This window comes from Castanea sativa, chromosome 12, assembly GCF_040712315.1.
Source record: "Castanea sativa cultivar Marrone di Chiusa Pesio chromosome 12, ASM4071231v1".
Classification (NCBI taxonomy): Eukaryota; Viridiplantae; Streptophyta; class Magnoliopsida; order Fagales; family Fagaceae; genus Castanea; species Castanea sativa.
The window spans coordinates 43149910-43168140 of NC_134024.1; the positions used below are offsets into that span (position 1 = coordinate 43149910).

The following is an 18231-nucleotide window of genomic DNA, read 5'->3' on the forward strand; positions in this document are numbered from 1 at the left end:
CTATTGAAAAGCCAAAGCACATTCCTCAGTCCATTCAAATCCTTTCCATTTACTCAGCAACTGGAAGAAAGGCCTACATTTGTCCGCGGACCAAGAAAGAAACCGATTTAAAGCAGCCATCATTCCTGTCAATCTCTGAACTTCCTTAGGATTACGAGGTGGTTGCAAACTATTAATAGCCTTAACCTGATCAGGATTAACTTTGATTCCACGATGTGTAACCATGAAGCCTAGAAATTTACCAGGCCCCATGCCAAAAGAGCATTTGGAAGCGTTTAGGCGCAACTTATACTTCCTTAGTGTCTCGAAGACGTTTTCAAGATTTCCCACATGCTTAGACACCAATTTACTCTTTACCACCATGTCATCCACATAAACTTCAATGCTCTTTCCCAGCTGAGACTCGAACATCCTAGTCATCATCCTTTGATAAGTAGCCCCTGCATTTTTCAAACCAAAAGGCATTACCTTATAATGATAGTTTCTAGTAAGAGTGACGAAGGTTTTTTTCTCTTGATCATCCAAAGCCAAAGGTATTTGGTGATATCCTTGAAAAGCATCTAGGAAACTCATCTGAAGATGCCCAGTTGTGGCATCTACCAACTGATCAATGCGAGGCATGGGGGAAAGGATCCTTGGGACACGCCTTATTCAAGTCATTAAAGAATACGCAGACCCACCATTTTCCATTCTTCTTCGTAACTACCACCGTATTAGCCAACCAATCAGGATAAAATACTTCCTTGATAGCTTCTACTTTCTTGAGTTTAATTACTTCTTCTTTGACGACATTAGAATGTTCCTTAGACGATCGCTGAGGCGGCTGCTACCTTGGTACCACAGCGGGGTTGACATTCAAATGATGACAAATAAATCTCGGATCGACCCTTAGGGCCTCACAAGCATTCCAAGCAAAGACATCAAGGTTTCCCTTAAGGAACTTCACCAATTCCTCCTTCTCCTGAGGAGGCAGTTGGGCACCTATTTGAAAATACTTTTCTTTATCATCACCTATAGCAACTCGCTCTAAGGCTTCACACTCTGCTTCCATCGACAAATCCCTTGATAACCCCGACTCCTTTAGTTGCTACAAATCGTGATCATTTAATGCCGATGACCCAACTCCAGACTGATGTCTAACTGTAGCCACCATACACTGCCACGCCGTAGATTAGCTTCCGATCAGCTCTTCAACCCTGTCCCCAGATGGATATTTCACTTTCAAATGCAAAGTGGAAGGGAAAGCCCCCATGGCATGAAGCCAAGGTCTCGCCACAATGGTTGTGTATGGAGAATATGCATCCACCACTATGAAGTTGACCTCCATAACTTCTGACCCTGTCTGTACTGGCAACTTGACTCGTCCCATTGGTATAACCATCTTTCCATCGAAACCTACTAGAGGTGAATCATAACTAGTCAAATCTTCTAATTTTAATCTTAAACCTCTATACAAGTCGGGATACATAATTTTTGCCCTACTACCCTGATCCACCATAACACGCCTCACGTCATACCCCCTATCCTGAGAGTGACCACTAGAGCATCATCATGTAGCTGTGTAGTTCCAAACTTACCCTTCTCTGAGAAACTTAATGCCAATTGTAGTGCAACCTTTGCTCTCTTCGTCCCATGATTAGAGTTCACGGATAGTGGTCGAGCCACAGTCATTACTCGGGAGGGACACAAATTCGCTCTTCCAAGGGTTGCAAAGATGACATTAATGGTGCCCAATGGAGGCCTCGAAGAGGTGTTCCCTTGAGTACCTGAACTTGTGCGACTGACTTGCCCATTGGGCCTATATAGGAACTACTGTAACCTTCCTTCCTTAACCAATTGTTCCAAATGATACCACAGATTTCTGCAGTTCTCAGTGGTATGTTCGCGCTCCTGGTGGTATTGACAATGAAGGTTCTGATTGTGTCTTGCGGGGTCTCCATTCATCTTGTTAGGCCATTTGAAGTATGGTTCGTTCTTGATTTTCTCCAGAATCTGATGGACGGGCTCTCAGAATATTGTGTTTACGGCATGTGGCACAATACCAGCCCCAATTTGCTTGGTGAAGTCTTGCTGAGGACGATTATCATTTTATTTGTCCGACCTGAAGTCCCTCCTACCTTGAAAGACCACCTTCGCATTTCCTTTACCTAACTGCTGATCCTTCCGCTTATATTTATCAATCTGGTCCATAAGCTGGCGCACACTACTAACCGATTTCCTAGTTAATGACTTCCTCAAACCATGTTCGGCGGGTAAGCCGACCTTGAAGGTTCTAATGGCCACATCATCAAAGTCCCTATCTATTTCATTGAACATCTCCCAATATCTATCTGTGTACATTTTTAAGGTTTCACCCTCTCGCATTGCCATGGACAACAGAGAATCCAGAGGCCAAGGGACTCTACTACATGTAATGAAGAGAGATCCAAATGCCTGAATAAGTTCCTTAAAGGAAGTAATGGACCCTGATCTAGTCCATCAAACCATCTCATCGTAATAGGCCCCAAGCTGGAGGGGAAAACCTTGCACATCAATGCTTCATTCTTGGACTGCATAGCCATCCTTTGGTTGAAATGGCTTACGTGTTCCACAGGGTCAGTTTGACCATTATACATGGTGAATGCTGGCTAAGTGAAATGCTGAGGAAGCTTTCCCCCTTCAATCTTACGTGTGAAGGGAGACTTAGAAATTTGATTAAGCGCCCTACCCATAGCATCAGTTCCTAAAACCCTTGGTGGATAAATTCCTATTCCTGCGATTATGGTGGCACTATCTTCATACGAGTAAGACTCACTAGGGGGAGTTCTTGACCTTCGCCTATAGTTGTCCCCCTCATTCTCATTCTCATTCTCACCAGAAGAAGAGTCAGAGATGGACTAAATCCGCCTCCGTCATTCATAACGTAACTTTCTCTTCAAACTGTCAATTTCCACCTACATGGCCCTGGCCCTGGCCCTTTCTTCATGGGAGATTCTGCTTCCACCTCGTAATTGGCTCCTACTCGTATGGGTAGTATGTACACTTCCATCCCGATCTCCACCTTGTTCAATAGTGTGAACATCATCTTGACGCTGAGACCCCCTAGACTCCACTTGATATGGACTTGAATTTTCCACAAACAAACTTTAGACTCACTAAAAATCCAAAACTTCCCACAGACGGCGCCAATTGTAAGGTCTCAATTTGAACCCCAGCCCAACAAAAAGGAGGAAGTAGGCTCAAAGAACCCAATACAATGAATTTATAGAGTGTGGGCTAGAAATCATGATTCTAATGAGCAGCTTGAACGGTAATGGCAATGGCCCAAAAATCACAAAACAATATAGATGAACAAGTTGATAAGATGAAGTTTATCCTCGGACTCAAGCCGAGAACCAAGTGTTTGTATTTCTTCTTACTTTAAAGATTCTTTACAAATATCATCCCCCTTCTTTTACAGGACCTCCCTCTCTCTTATAGTCCCTTCCCCCTTCCCCCTAGATTCAGATTGCTCCCCTTGATACTTGTCCCATCCGTCTATTTTGGAACTCCCTAGGTAATAGCTATAAGGCTGAAAATCACTATTCAGGTATCACTTCCTCATAAATGCAGTTAGAAACTTAGGTACAGAGCATTCAATGCGGTGGTAGCAGCTTTCTCTAAAATCTTTTCTTTACCCCTCTTGCTCTTTGTGCTACTTTTAAACATATCTTCATCTCCAAGACCTTCTAAAATATCATTCTAGTTAACATGACGTACCACTTGATCCTCGCTGCACTCAGTCGAGGAGGTAGTCTTCCTCAGATTATTTACATTCACCTCATCCGCCACATTTGCTTTCAAGGTTGTAAGTTTGATATCGTTATTACCATTAACCCGTCCTCGGACAAGCAAACGCCCTCGGCTCAAGCCCATAGCCCAAAAACGTATCTTAGGTCTTTTGTCCCCACAATACTAATAGAAATCCTTTGTTCTCATTTTTTTTTTCTCTCATAATTTCTAAATTGATTAGAAATCCTAATTGATTAAAATTATTCATTTCATGGAATTTATTTTACTGTTACCTTGTTAATTTTCACAACTAAGCTTTTTTTCTATTAACAATTTGTTAATCCTGATTTTTTAAAATTATTGAATTGGGCTTCCACTTAACTTTGCTTTCAAATTGTTTTTTTGGATTATTTTTAATTACTAAAATTAGGACCATTTTATTTTAGCCTCTTTGTTGTGGATGTCCTGTGCCATATATATCACATGTTGTTCCAACGTAGTGATTGTCGGTTGATGCTGAGCGGGGTCATTTTGTAAATTCCGACGACCTTGGTCAGTAAATACTGCAATGATTTGTTGTTCATATTAAAAAAGAAAAAAGAAAAAACAATTATGTGATGGGTCATGGGTGTGTGGAACTGTACCCCTTTTCAAACCCATCTAAGGGTCTTGTTACAATATTACCCTTGTTTAGGTTGATGAGCCATTTACATGAATAATAATAATAATAATAATAATAATAATAATAATAATAATAATAATAATGATAACGACAATAATTTTGAAAATTTTCTTTCAAATTAAACTCTAGAAATTTATATGCCACTATTTTGATGTGGCAATTTGCAGAAAAATAATAGTGGGTTTTTGTGAAAGTAAAATTTTTTTAAAAGTAACCTATCATATTATAGTCATTTTTCCCTTTGTAGGACAAAAGTGCTATTATTCTTACGTCGCATTGAAGACAATTTGTCTTATAGCATTCTACATGTGACCTAATTATCGAGGCAGCTAGCTAATATATAGATAATTTTTTTGAATTCAACAATCTAGAGATATTGCGTGTGTATATATATATATATATATTTATATTTTACAGATACTTTACCTTAAGTTGAGCAACATGCCTATAAAGGCGAGTTCGTGCTCAAGGGTCAATCAAACCAGGAACCAATGAGATAATTAGAACCTACAAAAAGGCATTGCATTGATAACTGTTGGTGCAAACACAACGATAATAGAAATAACACGAAGAGAAAATGAATAATACTTCTAAATTTTTTATTAATTTAAAGAAAGAGATTACACAACACTATTTGGACTGAGGCGCGGCACTCGCTCTCTTTAAGGAGATTCAAGCCCTTGGTTGGCTAAACTTTGTAACCGGTGCAGACCGTCTCTGACTTGTCTCCCTCAGGATACAACAGCCCAACAAGTGTCGTATGGCTAGAACAACCTCTACACAAAGTGTTCAAGCCCAAAATTCCACCAGAAAGAACACCCTTCCTTGCCAAGAATCTCTCTATTTTTTTTTTTTGTGTATATTGCAGTCATTTGGATTGTGTCTGAATGGGTCTATTTATAGGCTCAATGGGCCTCACGAAATTACTACCCAAATTAATATGATTAATTAGGTCCATTATTCTGATATAGTGGATGTTACAAGATTAATTGTTGGATATTATTCTGATGGGCTGGAGTTACACAATTAATGGTGAGATAAGGAGTTTTCTGAATAATGAAAAGGCCCAAACGGATAGTCCAGTAAGTGGGTTAATGGCTCATTATTTTTCATAATAAAAATGGAATATTAATTCGGACCATTTACTCAACAACGGATATGGTAATTACTCTGAATGGGCTGTCAAGTAGGAGGATCCAAGGTGCTGATTCATTTCCAAATTTGACACCTCCACCCTTCACCTCCCCCTTGCGCACGTATCTGGCCCAAAATTTGAGACAATTCATGTTAGCCCATTAATCACCACAATTAAAAAGAACAAAATAGTCTCTCTCATTTTCAATGTGGGATTAAACATTTTCACTAACTCCTTATCTTCCACATTCACTCTCACATCTTTACATTTATGTTATAAAATTTATTCATTTTAATTATTTAATATTAAAATGTTCCAACAATCCTCCACTCATTTTAATATTAAATTTTTAGTTAAAGAGAGATTACCAGGCAATGATGGGTCACTATGCATCATGAAGGTGTGCTCTGCATTGAACCTTCACTTAGTAAAACAGCAATCTTAACTCCAGAGTCGTAGTGGTCTCCGACTTGAATTAGGACTGCTTTAGGGAAATTAAGCGTCACTGCTTACACATAACAACCCAGGTGTTGACATGAGCTTTTATAGCTAGCACTTTACGGCCATGTGCTGATCCCGGTTTCATGAGTGTATTTGAGATTGAGTCCAAATCTCATAGGGAGCGGCCCCACCCCCACACTCACATAGGTGAAATTTTGTCAAGGGTGCTCCTGTAATTCTGACACCCCACTCATACGAGCTACAAATTTCATTAAGAGTTTTTTATTCAACCTCTCCACATTACAGGATAAATGCACTTACATTATAGGGATGAGCAATTAAAAAATTATTTACAAAATAAATAATTAACAAAATTAATTGTGCATTTCTTACGACCATCGTATGATTCGTTTTTTCCATTGAACCCAATTCTCAGGATCTCTGGTCTTTGGATTGGGTATCCTCATATATGGCTCATGATTCTATGGACTTTAGTCCCATCCCCCTCGATGTATTCCAGACTCTATCTTTTGCCAAGGCCTTGGTAAATGGATCTGCAAGATTATCATTAGATTTAATATAATCTACAGTTATGATGCCACTACTCAAATAAGATCGCACGGTACTGTGCTTTCTTCTTATAGGTCTGGATTTACCATTGTAATAACGGTTTTTAACTCTACCAATTGCAGCAGTGCTATCACAATGAATTAATATAGGTGGAATTGGCTTTTCCCAAAGTGGAATTTCATATAACAAATCTCTAAGCCAATTTGCCTCTTCACTAGCTGAAGCTAATGCTGTTAATTCAGCTTCCATTGTTGAATTAGCAATTATTGTTTGCTTTTTAGATTTCCAACAAATGGCACTACTACCTAAGGTAAAAATATAACCAGTGGTAGAGAGAGAATCACCTGACAAAGTATTCTAATCGGCATCACTAAAACCTTCAATCACATCAGGGTATTTTTTATAAAACAAGCCATAACTTTTGGTACCAATTAAATATCTCATGACTCGCTCAATAGCTAGCCAATGATCTTTACTAGGCTTGCTAGTAAATCTGCTTAGCACTCCTAATACATATGCAATGTCAGGTCTAGTACAATCAGTAACATAACGCAAACTACCAATGATGCTAGCATAATCCTTTTGATTAAAAATCTCATCATCATTATTCACAGGAAATAAATGAACACTAGAATCAAAAGGAGTAGCTACACTTTTGTGATCATGAAAATTATACTTTCTTAATATTTTATTAACATAATGTGATTGATCAAGATATATTTCATCACATGTTTTTATAATTTTCATTCCCAAAATAAAATTAACCTCACCATGATCTTTCATATCAAAATGGCTTTTAAGCATATTTTTTGTCTCATTTATAACATGTATATTTGAGCTAAAAATTAACATATCATCCACATAGAGGCTAATAAAAACATGTAAATTATTCCATGATTTAGAATAAATACATTTATCACATTCATTTGATTTATAACCATTCTCAATCATGCAGGAATCAAACTTTTCATGCCACTGTTTAGGTGCTTGTTTTAAGCCATATAGGGATTTAGTTAGCTTACATACCTTGCTTTCTTGTCCAGGCTCTACAAAGCCTTCGGGTTGATCCATATAAATCTCTTCCTCTAAGTCCCCATTTAAAAAAGCAGTTTTTACATCCATTTGATGAATTTTCAAATCAAAAATTGCGGCAATAACAATTAACAATCTAATAGATGTAATTCTTGTCACTGGAGAAAATGTATCAAAGAAATCAAGATCAACTTTTTGTTTAAAGCCTTTTGCAACAAGTCTAGCTTTAAACTTATCTATTGATTCATCCGGTTTCAACTTTTTTCTAAGGACCCATTTACAACCTATGGTCTTACAACCTGGTGGAAGATCTACTAATTTCCAAGTTTTATTAGAAATTAGAGATTCCATCTCATCATTTACAGCCTCTTTCCAAAAAATAGCATCAGGTGATGTTAAAGTCTCTTTTAAATTTTGGGGATTTTCCTCAATATTAAAAACATAATAATCAGGACCAAAATCCTTTTCAACTCTAGCTCTTTTACTTCTTCTAGGTTCCATTTCAAGATTTTCTTGATTTCGTAGATGTGACGTAGAAGAACTAGGTTGTGACAAAATATTTTCTTCACCCCCACTATTTTTCAATTTAAAAGGAAATTTTTCTTCATGAAAAATTGCATCACCAGATTCAAAAATTATTTTGTTTTCAAGATTAAAAAATCTATAGGCTGCACTATTAAATGCATAACCAAGAAAAGCACAGGTAGTAGCTCTTATACCTAATTTAGGTATTTTAGGGTCAGTAAGCCTTACATAAGCAAGACAACCCATACTCTCAAATATCCCAAATTTGGCTTATGTCCTTTCCACATCTCAAAAGGTGTGGTGTGTGACTTTTTATGTGGCACCCTATTTAAAACATGACATGCAGTTAAAATAGCTTCACCCTAAAAATGTAAAGGTGCACCAGATTCAAGTAACATGGCATTTGTTAACTCAATTAAAGTTCTATTTTTTCTTTCAGCCACACCATTAGAAGCAGGTGAATATGGTGCAATAGTTTCATGGATAATTCCCAAAGACTGAACAAATGAGTTGAATGCACTTGATTCATACTCACGGCCTCTATCACTTCTTATTCTTTTTATTTTTCTACCGAATTGATTTTCAACTTCTTTTAAAAAATCTTGAAATTTTTCAAAAGCATCACTTTTATTTTTCAACAAATAAATAGTTGTATATTTTGAGAAATCATCAATAAAAGTGATAATATATCTATTTCCTCCACGAGTTAAAATTCCCTCAAATTCACATAAATCGGAGTGAATTAACTTAAGCAATTCGGTATTTCTTACAACGCTTTTATGAGGCCTTTTCGTAATCTTAGCTTGACTAGAAGTTTCACATTTTTCAAAATCTTTTGACAGTCTTGGAATTAATCCTAAACTACTCATAATTCCCACATATCTACTATTTATATGACACAAACGAGCATGCCAAAAATTAACAGAAGAAAGCATATAAACTGAACTGGTAGATACTTTATTATTCTCAACATTTAATTTAAACATTCCATCACAAGCATAACCCTTTCCCACAAATAATCCCTTTTTAGTGATTACATAATTATCAGATTCCATAGTTTGCTTGAAGCCAGCCTTGTTAAGCAAAAAACTTGACATCAAATTCTTCCTCATGGACGGAGTGTAAAGTACATCTTTCAATGTTAGCACACGTCCAGAAGTGAATTTCAATTCAACCTCACCACTCCCAAGAACCTTGGTTTTGCTAGAGTCACCAAGCATAACAGTTTTTTCTTCTTCAAAAGGAGTGTACAATTTGAACCAATTTTTGTCATAGCAGACGTGCCTATTAGCACCAGAATTTGCCCACCACCCTTCAACATATTGCACCATATTGATGTCTGTAATCATAGCCACTAAAGGCTCTTCAGTTACGTTAGCCTGCGAGACAGTTTCATGTTTCCGAAATTTACAAAATCGAGCAATATGCCCACTCTTGCCACAGACAAAACAGGATCTATTAAATTGATCTTGTGAAGGGGATCCTTGGTTCTTATTGTAATTTTTATTTGGGTTTCCCCTTCCTTGAGGTGATCTATTATTGTTTTTAAAGGCTTTCTTTTTTGGCTTCAATTGACCATTTCTAGGAAAATGATTTTTGGGCATATTATTATTGGATGAAATAAGGTTTACCTTTGTGGTGGAATTACCATTGCTCTCTTGTGTCATGAGTGCATCTTGTCCTCTAGCCTCCTCCTCCACACGAATGCGTGTGATCAAGGTCTCCAAGGATGTCTCCTTTTGTTTGTACCGCAAAGTCTTTTGGAACTCCCTCCAAGATTGTGGTAGTTTGTCAATTATGCCGGCTACCACCAAATTGTCTCCAATCTTTATGCCTTCGGATTTCAATTCTGCTACAATTATTTGGAAGTCTTGTGCTTGATCCACCACCGATTTTCCATCCACCATTTGGTAACGGAAAAATCTACTAGCAGCATACTTCTTTGCACCTGCCTCCTCGATATCATACTTGCTTTGTAAAGCTTTCCAAATTTTTTTAGCAGACTTGTAAGTTGTATCATAATAATCATAGAAATGATCGGCAAGACAATTCAATAGATAAGAGTGACAATTATATTCATCTTTTGTATACTTATCTATTTTTTCTTGATGAAGAATATATTCTTCGTCACTCATCTCATCGGTAGGAACCTTTGACGGATTCTTCTCAGTGAGGATGTAGGCAACTTTGAGAAGGCTCAAGTAGAAGAAGACCTTTCCTTTCCACCTCTTAAAGTGGGCTCCCTTAAAGCGAAAGGGCTTGTTGAGATCTCCAACAGGCTCATTTGGTTTCTCTTGTGTAGACTCCATGTTTTGAATCTCCTTAAAATTGTTAGTGCAAACACAACGATAATGGAAATAACACGAAGAGATTACACAACACTATTTGGACTGAGGCGCGGCACTCGCTCTCTTTAAGGAGATTCAAGCCCTTGGTTGGCTAAACTTTGTAACCGATGCAGACCGTCTCTGACTTGTCTCCCCCAGGATACAACAGCCCAACAAGTGTCGTATGGCTAGAACAACCTCTGCACAAAGTGTTCAAGCCCAAAGCTCCACCAGAAAGAACACCCTTCCTTGCCAAGAATCTCTCTATTTTTTTTTTAGTGTATATTGCAGTCATTTGGATTGTGTCTGAATGAGTCTATTTATAGGCTCAATGGGCCTCACGAAATTACTACCCAAATTAATATGATTAATTAGGTCCATTATTCTGATATAGTGGATGTTACAAGATTAATTATTGGATATTATTCTGATGGGCTGGAGTTACACAATTAATGGTGAGATAAGGAGTTTTCTGAATAATGAAAAGGCCCAAACGGATAGTCCAGTATGTGGGTTAATGGCTCATTATTTTTCATAATAAAAATGGAATATTAATTCGGGCCATTTACTCACCAACGGATATGGTAATTACTCTGAATGGGCTGTCAAGTAGGAGGATCCAAAGTGCTGACACCTCCACCCTTCACCTCCCCCTTGCGCATGTATCTGGCCCAATATTTGAGACAATTCATGTTAGCCCATTAATCACCACAATTAAAAAGAACAAAATAGTCTCTCTCCTTTTTAATGTGGGATTAAACATTTTCACTAACTCCTCATCTTCCACATTCACTCTCACATCTTTACATTTATGTTATAAAATTTATTCATTTTAATTATTTAATATTAAAATGTTCCAACAATAACATTGGATAATGTTACATGTTACTTTTGTTTTGAACTTGTCAAATGCTATATGCTAATCAACATGTAGTATGTGTCAAATGAAAGCAACAGGTTTGAGTCATAGGTTTTGGTAGTCTATTTTTCCAAAACAGCCATTCATTTTATCATTTGAAACACTTTCAAAATTTTATCATAATGAAAAAGAAAAAATCTCTTGTACATATCAATCAGCAATAAAACCAGACATGGAAGATTGGGACACTCGGAAATTGAAATATTCTTTCGAGGATAATATCTTCCCAAATCCTAATTAGTGGTTCCTCAACCTCAAACTTTGAATTGAATTTTTGATAAAAATCAACGTACAGTTGGGAGAATATCCATCCAATTTTATTCAACAGATTTTATTTATTTATTTATTGCTTTTAACTTTTTCCTAAAATAACCTGTTCCAAAAGACAGGATTAGGCAAACTCCTCTTTGCACATTGAAAAAATATATGTAGGGCAACAAAAGGTATACCAATAAAATAGGGGACATCAAGAACTTTATTTATAGAGTGCATCTACAATAGTCTTTTCTATATTGAATTCAAAATTAAAATATTGATATAATTTGTAAGAAATTATAATACATACTCACCAATTAGCAATGGAGAATGACTGAGCCCACTAACAAGAAAATTGTGGAAAACATAGCAGATAATAGAGTAACTGATGGTTGAATACGTCCCTTGTCCTTCCTTATTATCATCCCCTCAATTATTGGAAAATTTATAACTAAGATGTAGAATGAGATGAAAACTTCCACGAACATATTGTCCCAATCGCCCAAAAAGACAACTCTGACAAGTCCACCAACAAACGAAGCCACGTTCAAGATGATAAGAGCAACCATAGGAACAAGAAACATGTTTGGTATTTGGAAACCAAATTTGCCCATTTCGTACAATTTGACTTGTTCATCGTCCTCAACTTTGTTGCTGGGCACGAAACTGGCTTCTTTAATACCAATACGCTTCATAATACCATCTAAGGTTCCATATAAGTGAAATGTAACTGACTTCATCATCCATATCCTTTGTTCATTGACCCATGAGAGGAATGACCCTCCAGTAAAGAGGATTTCTTGCAAAAGTTTAGCTAGAGACGATAAATAGATGAACAAAAATATAACAAAATATGAGCCTGAAACCTGCAGTGACACAAGTGATGAGTATATATAAGAGGGAAACCTTTTATTAACTATTAAATGTAATAAGAGATCATGAAGGAAATGAGTTTGTGTTCTTACCTTAGGGTACAATGGGATTCCATTGAGTAAACACAATTGTGGAATGGTGGCAAAACACCATAATGGCAAGAAATAGAAAGGGAAAAATGACAGTTCTCCATAGCACATGCTCTCAAGAAATGACATCCTTGGTGGACCATATATGAGAGGACAAAACTTTGAGAAACCGACTTCTATCAACCCAGAGCTCCATCTTATGCCTTGAATCATTAAGTCATTCAAATTCGCACTGCCGCTTCCTAAGAATTGTGCCCTCGATGGATTACAATAAACCGAAGTCCAACCTTTGCAATGTAAGATGAACCCGGTAAATAAATCTTCTGCCACAGAATCATACAGGAAACCGACCTGCCAAGCAATAGTCAAAATATTTTATATCAAGTTCCATCCATTAATAGTTTTAAAAAAAAATATATGGGGAAAAAGTTCATGAGATTTATTGCCTCTTTGCCCCATTTAGTGTCATTTTCGTAGGTGCAGGAGGCTAATACTTGAGTCTCTTTTAACAATCCTTGTTGACCTTTGATCGCATTAGGCTGGTAGTTTCCGCGAAGGGATTTGATTAATTCATTGGATGAACCAAATGATTGTTTAAGTTCCGTGAGATCAACATCTGAAAAGTAAAGAGAAACTACCGTCAGTATGACATGTCAACAATATTGATGGCTTTTAGTTATGGCATATATTTCATATTTGAACAATAGAAAGTGTTGCCTCCCTTCCACTTTTTCTAATTGAAATATAATGCATTTTCTATAATAATAATAAGTCAAGGAACACACTCATTTTCACAATTGTTATTAAAATTGGTGTTTAAGAAAAGTGATTTATAGTAGTGGGTATATGTTTTTTTGAGAAGGATTAGTAGTGGTTCTATGTGAAAGTGATGATTTGATGACAATTTGCTACATCAAGAGTTGCAAAATTGTTGTGTTTCTAGAGTAAATATTTCTCTAACTCAATGGCAATTAATAGATAAAATTTTCAACAAACCTTCATGTATGAAACTTCCACATAATGACACCCTCTTGATATAAAAGCCAGTACCAGACAATACGGGTCCTTGGAGCCCATCTAGACCACACCACATTAACTACAACGGGTAGAAAAATCATTAGAAAAAAATTTCCATTTTCATCGAGTCTTGAAGGCTCTGATATGCATATTTCCAAACACTCAGTTTCAATTTCCATACCGAATATGCTGATCTCAGTTGAGCATCATAGATGTCGTTCTTACAGATGTTGTGGAATCTCTGAGGAAATTGAACAAAAGCAAGCGTGGGTGAGATCTTAGGATCAAGGTGGAAACACATTGCTTGCCTAGCTGAAGTCGGGTCATTGCAATACATGTCACAATCAAGTGCCAATATGTAGGGTGAGTTGCTTATCACGCTAGAGACTCGTTGCTGCAATAAAATTTGTCTAAGTATTTCATACAGTAATGATACATGGAGTATATATAGGAGGGAAATGATCGTACAAGAACATTGATTGCTCCGGCTTTAAAATGATGGGGATGAGAAGGCCTTTTCTCACGAGCAACGTAAACAAGAAGTGGAATATATCCTTGGTCTATTTGCACTTTCTCATCTGAATCATCTTGTATCACCTGCCAAATTTTGAGTATTAGAAATTTCGGTGGGAATTAATGATAGAAAAGTAAAGAAAAAGGAATATGTTGACATTTAAAAAAAAATTTATAAATGTATGATAAGAGGTATCCAAAAGTGAAAAGATTAAAATTAAAGGGATGTGATTATCATATCACATATGCATTATAAAAATAGTACCTCAATAACAGAAGGGTGATCTTGAGCAGTTATCCTACTATTGCCCTTAAGTCTTACTCTTTCTTTTACTTCACTTACAGATTTCTTGAACATCTCGTATCTTTCCTGTACCAAATATCACCCATCCATTTATGTGGCAGCTAAAACATAATATTTTCTTGCAAAAAGCAAACGTCTAAAACGTGCCTCAAACAATTAACACTATATAATGATTAATTTACACCAGGGATGGGGCCAGACTTTATACTTACGGGGCAAAGCATACGCTAAAGAAATTTCTTGAATTTTAACTAAATGTGACTATTTTATAAAAAATTTAAATTTTCCAATATTTCATTTCAATATATATTTAATTAATTTTCAGATATCTCATCAAATTCAAACATTTTAGTCTATTGAGCCAGAATTAAAAAGAATATGTAAACAAAAACAAGATAAGAAAAGGCATATATAAAGATGTATAGAAAAATTCTTAGGCTACTTAAAAAAACCTTACAAACTCATGTATTAAAGCTTGTGATTAGATCAATTTCAACATATAATAAACAAATATTAATTATTTTTTTGTGATTGATGACACATAATTTTTTTTTTCTTTTTTTTTAGAAAGTAATGACATATCAATTTATCATATTTATCTACTAAAATAAGTAGTTCACTCTAAATATACAATAGAGGAAACTTAGATATAGTTTTTCACGCCAATTTACTATACAATTTTACAATAATAATATCAATGGCCATGCACACTACTCAAGGATATTAATATTAATTTATTGTCAAGAGTTTTTTTTATTTATTTTTATTTTTATTTTTTAATACAAGATAGAATTCTACTTTAGTCTAATCTAAGTGTATATGTGTGTAAAACTCCCTCCTGGAAACTTGAACTCTGGCCCTTGCCCCCCACACCCTACAAGCACTTATACTTGTAGAGTGACCATCGCACTAAGGATGTGCGGTGGTATTGTCAAGAGTTTTGTATCATGATTGGTTGGTACTTTTAAATGTTTTCAAGATATTTAAACTTTAAATCAATCTCCTTAGTGTAACTATATATATACCACTAATTTATTTTCACAACTATTCAATATAAATAACACTATTTTATTCACACAAACTCTAAGACATTATCCCGGAAAAAAAAAAAAAAAAAACACACACACACACACACAAACTCTTCAACCTTCACGTCAAACCAATTTAACTAGCTAAGTATTTGAAGTATTTACAAAAACTTTAATAGCTACACACAGCCCACTAATTTAGCAATTTTGTTTTTTTGAGAAAGCAGTTTCGCAAGTTAAATAGTCCTATTCTCTTAAAAATTAATAGCCACACGTGTAATCCACTTAGTAACCCACTCAGGATCTGTTTGAATATCACTTATTGCTGAAAATTGAAAACTGAAAATACTATAGCAAAATAATTTTTAAATGTGTGAATGGTGTGATGAAATCCAATTTTAAAGTTATTTTTACTGAAAAAAATTACTTGCGAATCTCATAAATAGTGCATTGGACTCACACAATAACACAAGCACGCACTTTCCTTTTCAGCCGAATCCAAATGTGCACTCAATGGGTTTAGGCCATACACGAAAAAAGAGATAAAAGTGAGCAAGACTGCAAGAATAGTCCAAGTACAAACCCTTCATCTCTCTCAAATAAATAATCTAAGCAAAGCAAAGTAAGTGACCGAATTTGGTAAAATTTTTTGAGGTACCTCTGCATTTCTCAAGACCAACATGAGAATGGGACGCCGAAGGAGTTTCTTTTTAGTATCTCACAATTCGGGGATTTGTTACCTGTTTTTGGGTTTTCTGTTTTTTTATTGTCTGTCGAGAGGCTATCAACCAAAGGATGGCTTTGTTATTATTATTATTATCTTTTAAATTTTTTGGTTGGGTTTTAAAAAACGCACACACTAACCTGAGTCTTCTTTCTCTCTGCGATAAACTCAGAACTCCCAAACCCTTCAAAATCATCATCATCATCATCGTTTGAAGCCGAGAAATAAGCCTCCGGGCACCTTGTCTTGATTCTGTACCTCCTACAAAAAGGAAGCCACCACTTTGCAAAACGCCAAGCCTCCTTCAAACCATGCAAAGTTACAGGAGACCCCCCATCATCTGAAACATACACGTGAAGCTTTCCTTGTGGGTAATCCAGCGCCATGGCCGATAACACAGTGCTCATCACCTTCAAAGTTGGCTCCTTATTTGGATCCACCGTGAATATAAACACGTCAATCGCCGGGAGCTTATCATCCTCTGGCAATCTTTCTGGAAAGACTGTTCGAGAAACGGGACGCCAGCGATAGGCTTGGCCGATGAGCCATATGAAAGAGAGGACGAGCTCAGCAACGAACACAAGAAGCCATGGTAGAATTGGTGTGGCACTGGTCTTGGGGTGTTGGACTAGGAAGAGAAAGGAGGCTCTGTAGTAAATCAAAAGAGCTAAAGCTATGGAGTGGATAAAAGTATGTGATCTGTTGATGAATATGGATAGAGGGTTGACATGGCAGATGTGGAGAGGATAAGAGCCTTCCATTTCTTCCCAACTTTCTTCAATTTGTTTTTTCGAGCACTGCTAGCTTGTGCTATATATTGCTACTAATTTCCTTTTTAAAAAAGGAAAAAAATATGAGTACCAAAAGTACAGTAAAGGTTGACCGGGTCAGTGGCAGCTCTACGTGCGTGTCAAGGTTGCACCTAACTTGTGGAAAATTAGTTTATACTCGTAAAAAGGAAAAAGAAAAAAATAAACAGCCGCACACAACTATTTTTAAAGAGTAATGCTACCGACGTGTGGAGTTTCACCATTTTTACCTTAACATGTCACGTGGTGCGTTGTAAATAATAGAGATTAAATGGTGAGTTTATATTTTCATTATTTACAATTTGTCATATAATAAGTTATGAAATTTTTTATCTTTAATATTATTCTATTTTTAAGTCAACTAACATGTTTTGTCATCCTTTACTTTTTTTTTTTTTAATATCTCCAAAAAAAAATTATAAACCCTAACTTGAGAAGAAAAAATTTTTAGTTAAACAAAAATAATTTGAATAAATTGGTTTGGGGCACCTCAAGTCATCAAGTTGCTTTTTGCTTTTGTCGCATCAAATTACATTTAGTCCTAGCTTCTTTCAGGCTCACGGACATAGTTGTCAAATTGGACCAATCTATTTGTCTCATAGCTGTCTAACAAGGCCTTCTTTGAAGAAAAACCCCTTCAATTTTTTTTTTTTTTTTTTTTTTACAGAATATAAATTTTAAAAATTTAATCATTAGATTGTATTTTTTTTATTGTATTTTCTTATTATATTCTTTTTTATAGAATATAAATTTTAAAAATTTAATCGTTAGATTGTATTTTCTTATTATATTCTTCATACTTACAAAATTTTAAGAAAATTAAAAATCAATAAATATGTTATCAATGACATGTTTAAATTTCAAGTTTTGTGGTAAAAAATTATGCACAAAAATAATATTATTGATTGAATAGTAAATAATATTTGATTTAGATAAAATTTGACATGCATTTTAAGAACATAAAAAACATGTAATGTAACGTTTAGATTTTCAAAATTTATATTCAATAAAAAGATAATATGATAAGTTTAATGAGTTTTTCTCCAAACTTGTCTGTCCTTGGCGCAACCATATTTGACTGTCTTTTTATTTATTTATTATTATTAAGTCCAAATATTTTACATTGTTTTTTTTTTTTCTTTTGATTCCAGGGGTTTCCTTTCTATTTTATTTTGAACTTGTTTTAAGTATATAAGCTATTGAAAGTAGCATGCTAAGAGCATTAGCATCTGTCTATC

At 35.6% G+C, this 18231-nt stretch overlaps 2 protein-coding genes across 3 annotated transcripts; both read right to left on the reverse strand.

Annotated features, from left to right (window-relative positions):
- Positions 1 to 5976: 5976 nt before the first annotated feature.
- Positions 5977 to 10884, reverse strand: LOC142619509 (uncharacterized). Its single transcript, XM_075792631.1, has 2 exons — positions 9767 to 10884; positions 5977 to 6562 (listed from the first exon to the last, which is right to left on the reverse strand). The coding sequence occupies exons 1-2, from the start codon at positions 10442 to 10444 to the stop codon at positions 6500 to 6502; spliced, it is 741 nt and encodes a 246-aa protein (XP_075648746.1). The 5' UTR covers positions 10445 to 10884; the 3' UTR covers positions 5977 to 6499.
- Positions 10885 to 11030: 146 nt separating this feature from the next.
- Positions 11031 to 16992, reverse strand: LOC142619507 (quillaic acid 3-O-glycosyltransferase CSL1-like). Of its 2 annotated transcripts, XM_075792630.1 has the most exons (9): positions 16325 to 16992; positions 14394 to 14498; positions 14084 to 14212; positions 13797 to 14009; positions 13595 to 13694; positions 13045 to 13214; positions 12602 to 12949; positions 11951 to 12502; positions 11031 to 11128 (listed from the first exon to the last, which is right to left on the reverse strand). In XM_075792630.1, the coding sequence occupies exons 1-8, from the start codon at positions 16943 to 16945 to the stop codon at positions 11954 to 11956; spliced, it is 2235 nt and encodes a 744-aa protein (XP_075648745.1). In that variant the 5' UTR covers positions 16946 to 16992; the 3' UTR covers positions 11031 to 11128; positions 11951 to 11953. The 2 variants fall into 2 exon arrangements, with proteins under 2 accessions (XP_075648745.1, XP_075648744.1); XM_075792629.1 differs by lacking the exon at positions 11031 to 11128 and having other exon boundaries at positions 11829 to 12502.
- Positions 16993 to 18231: the final 1239 nt, after the last annotated feature.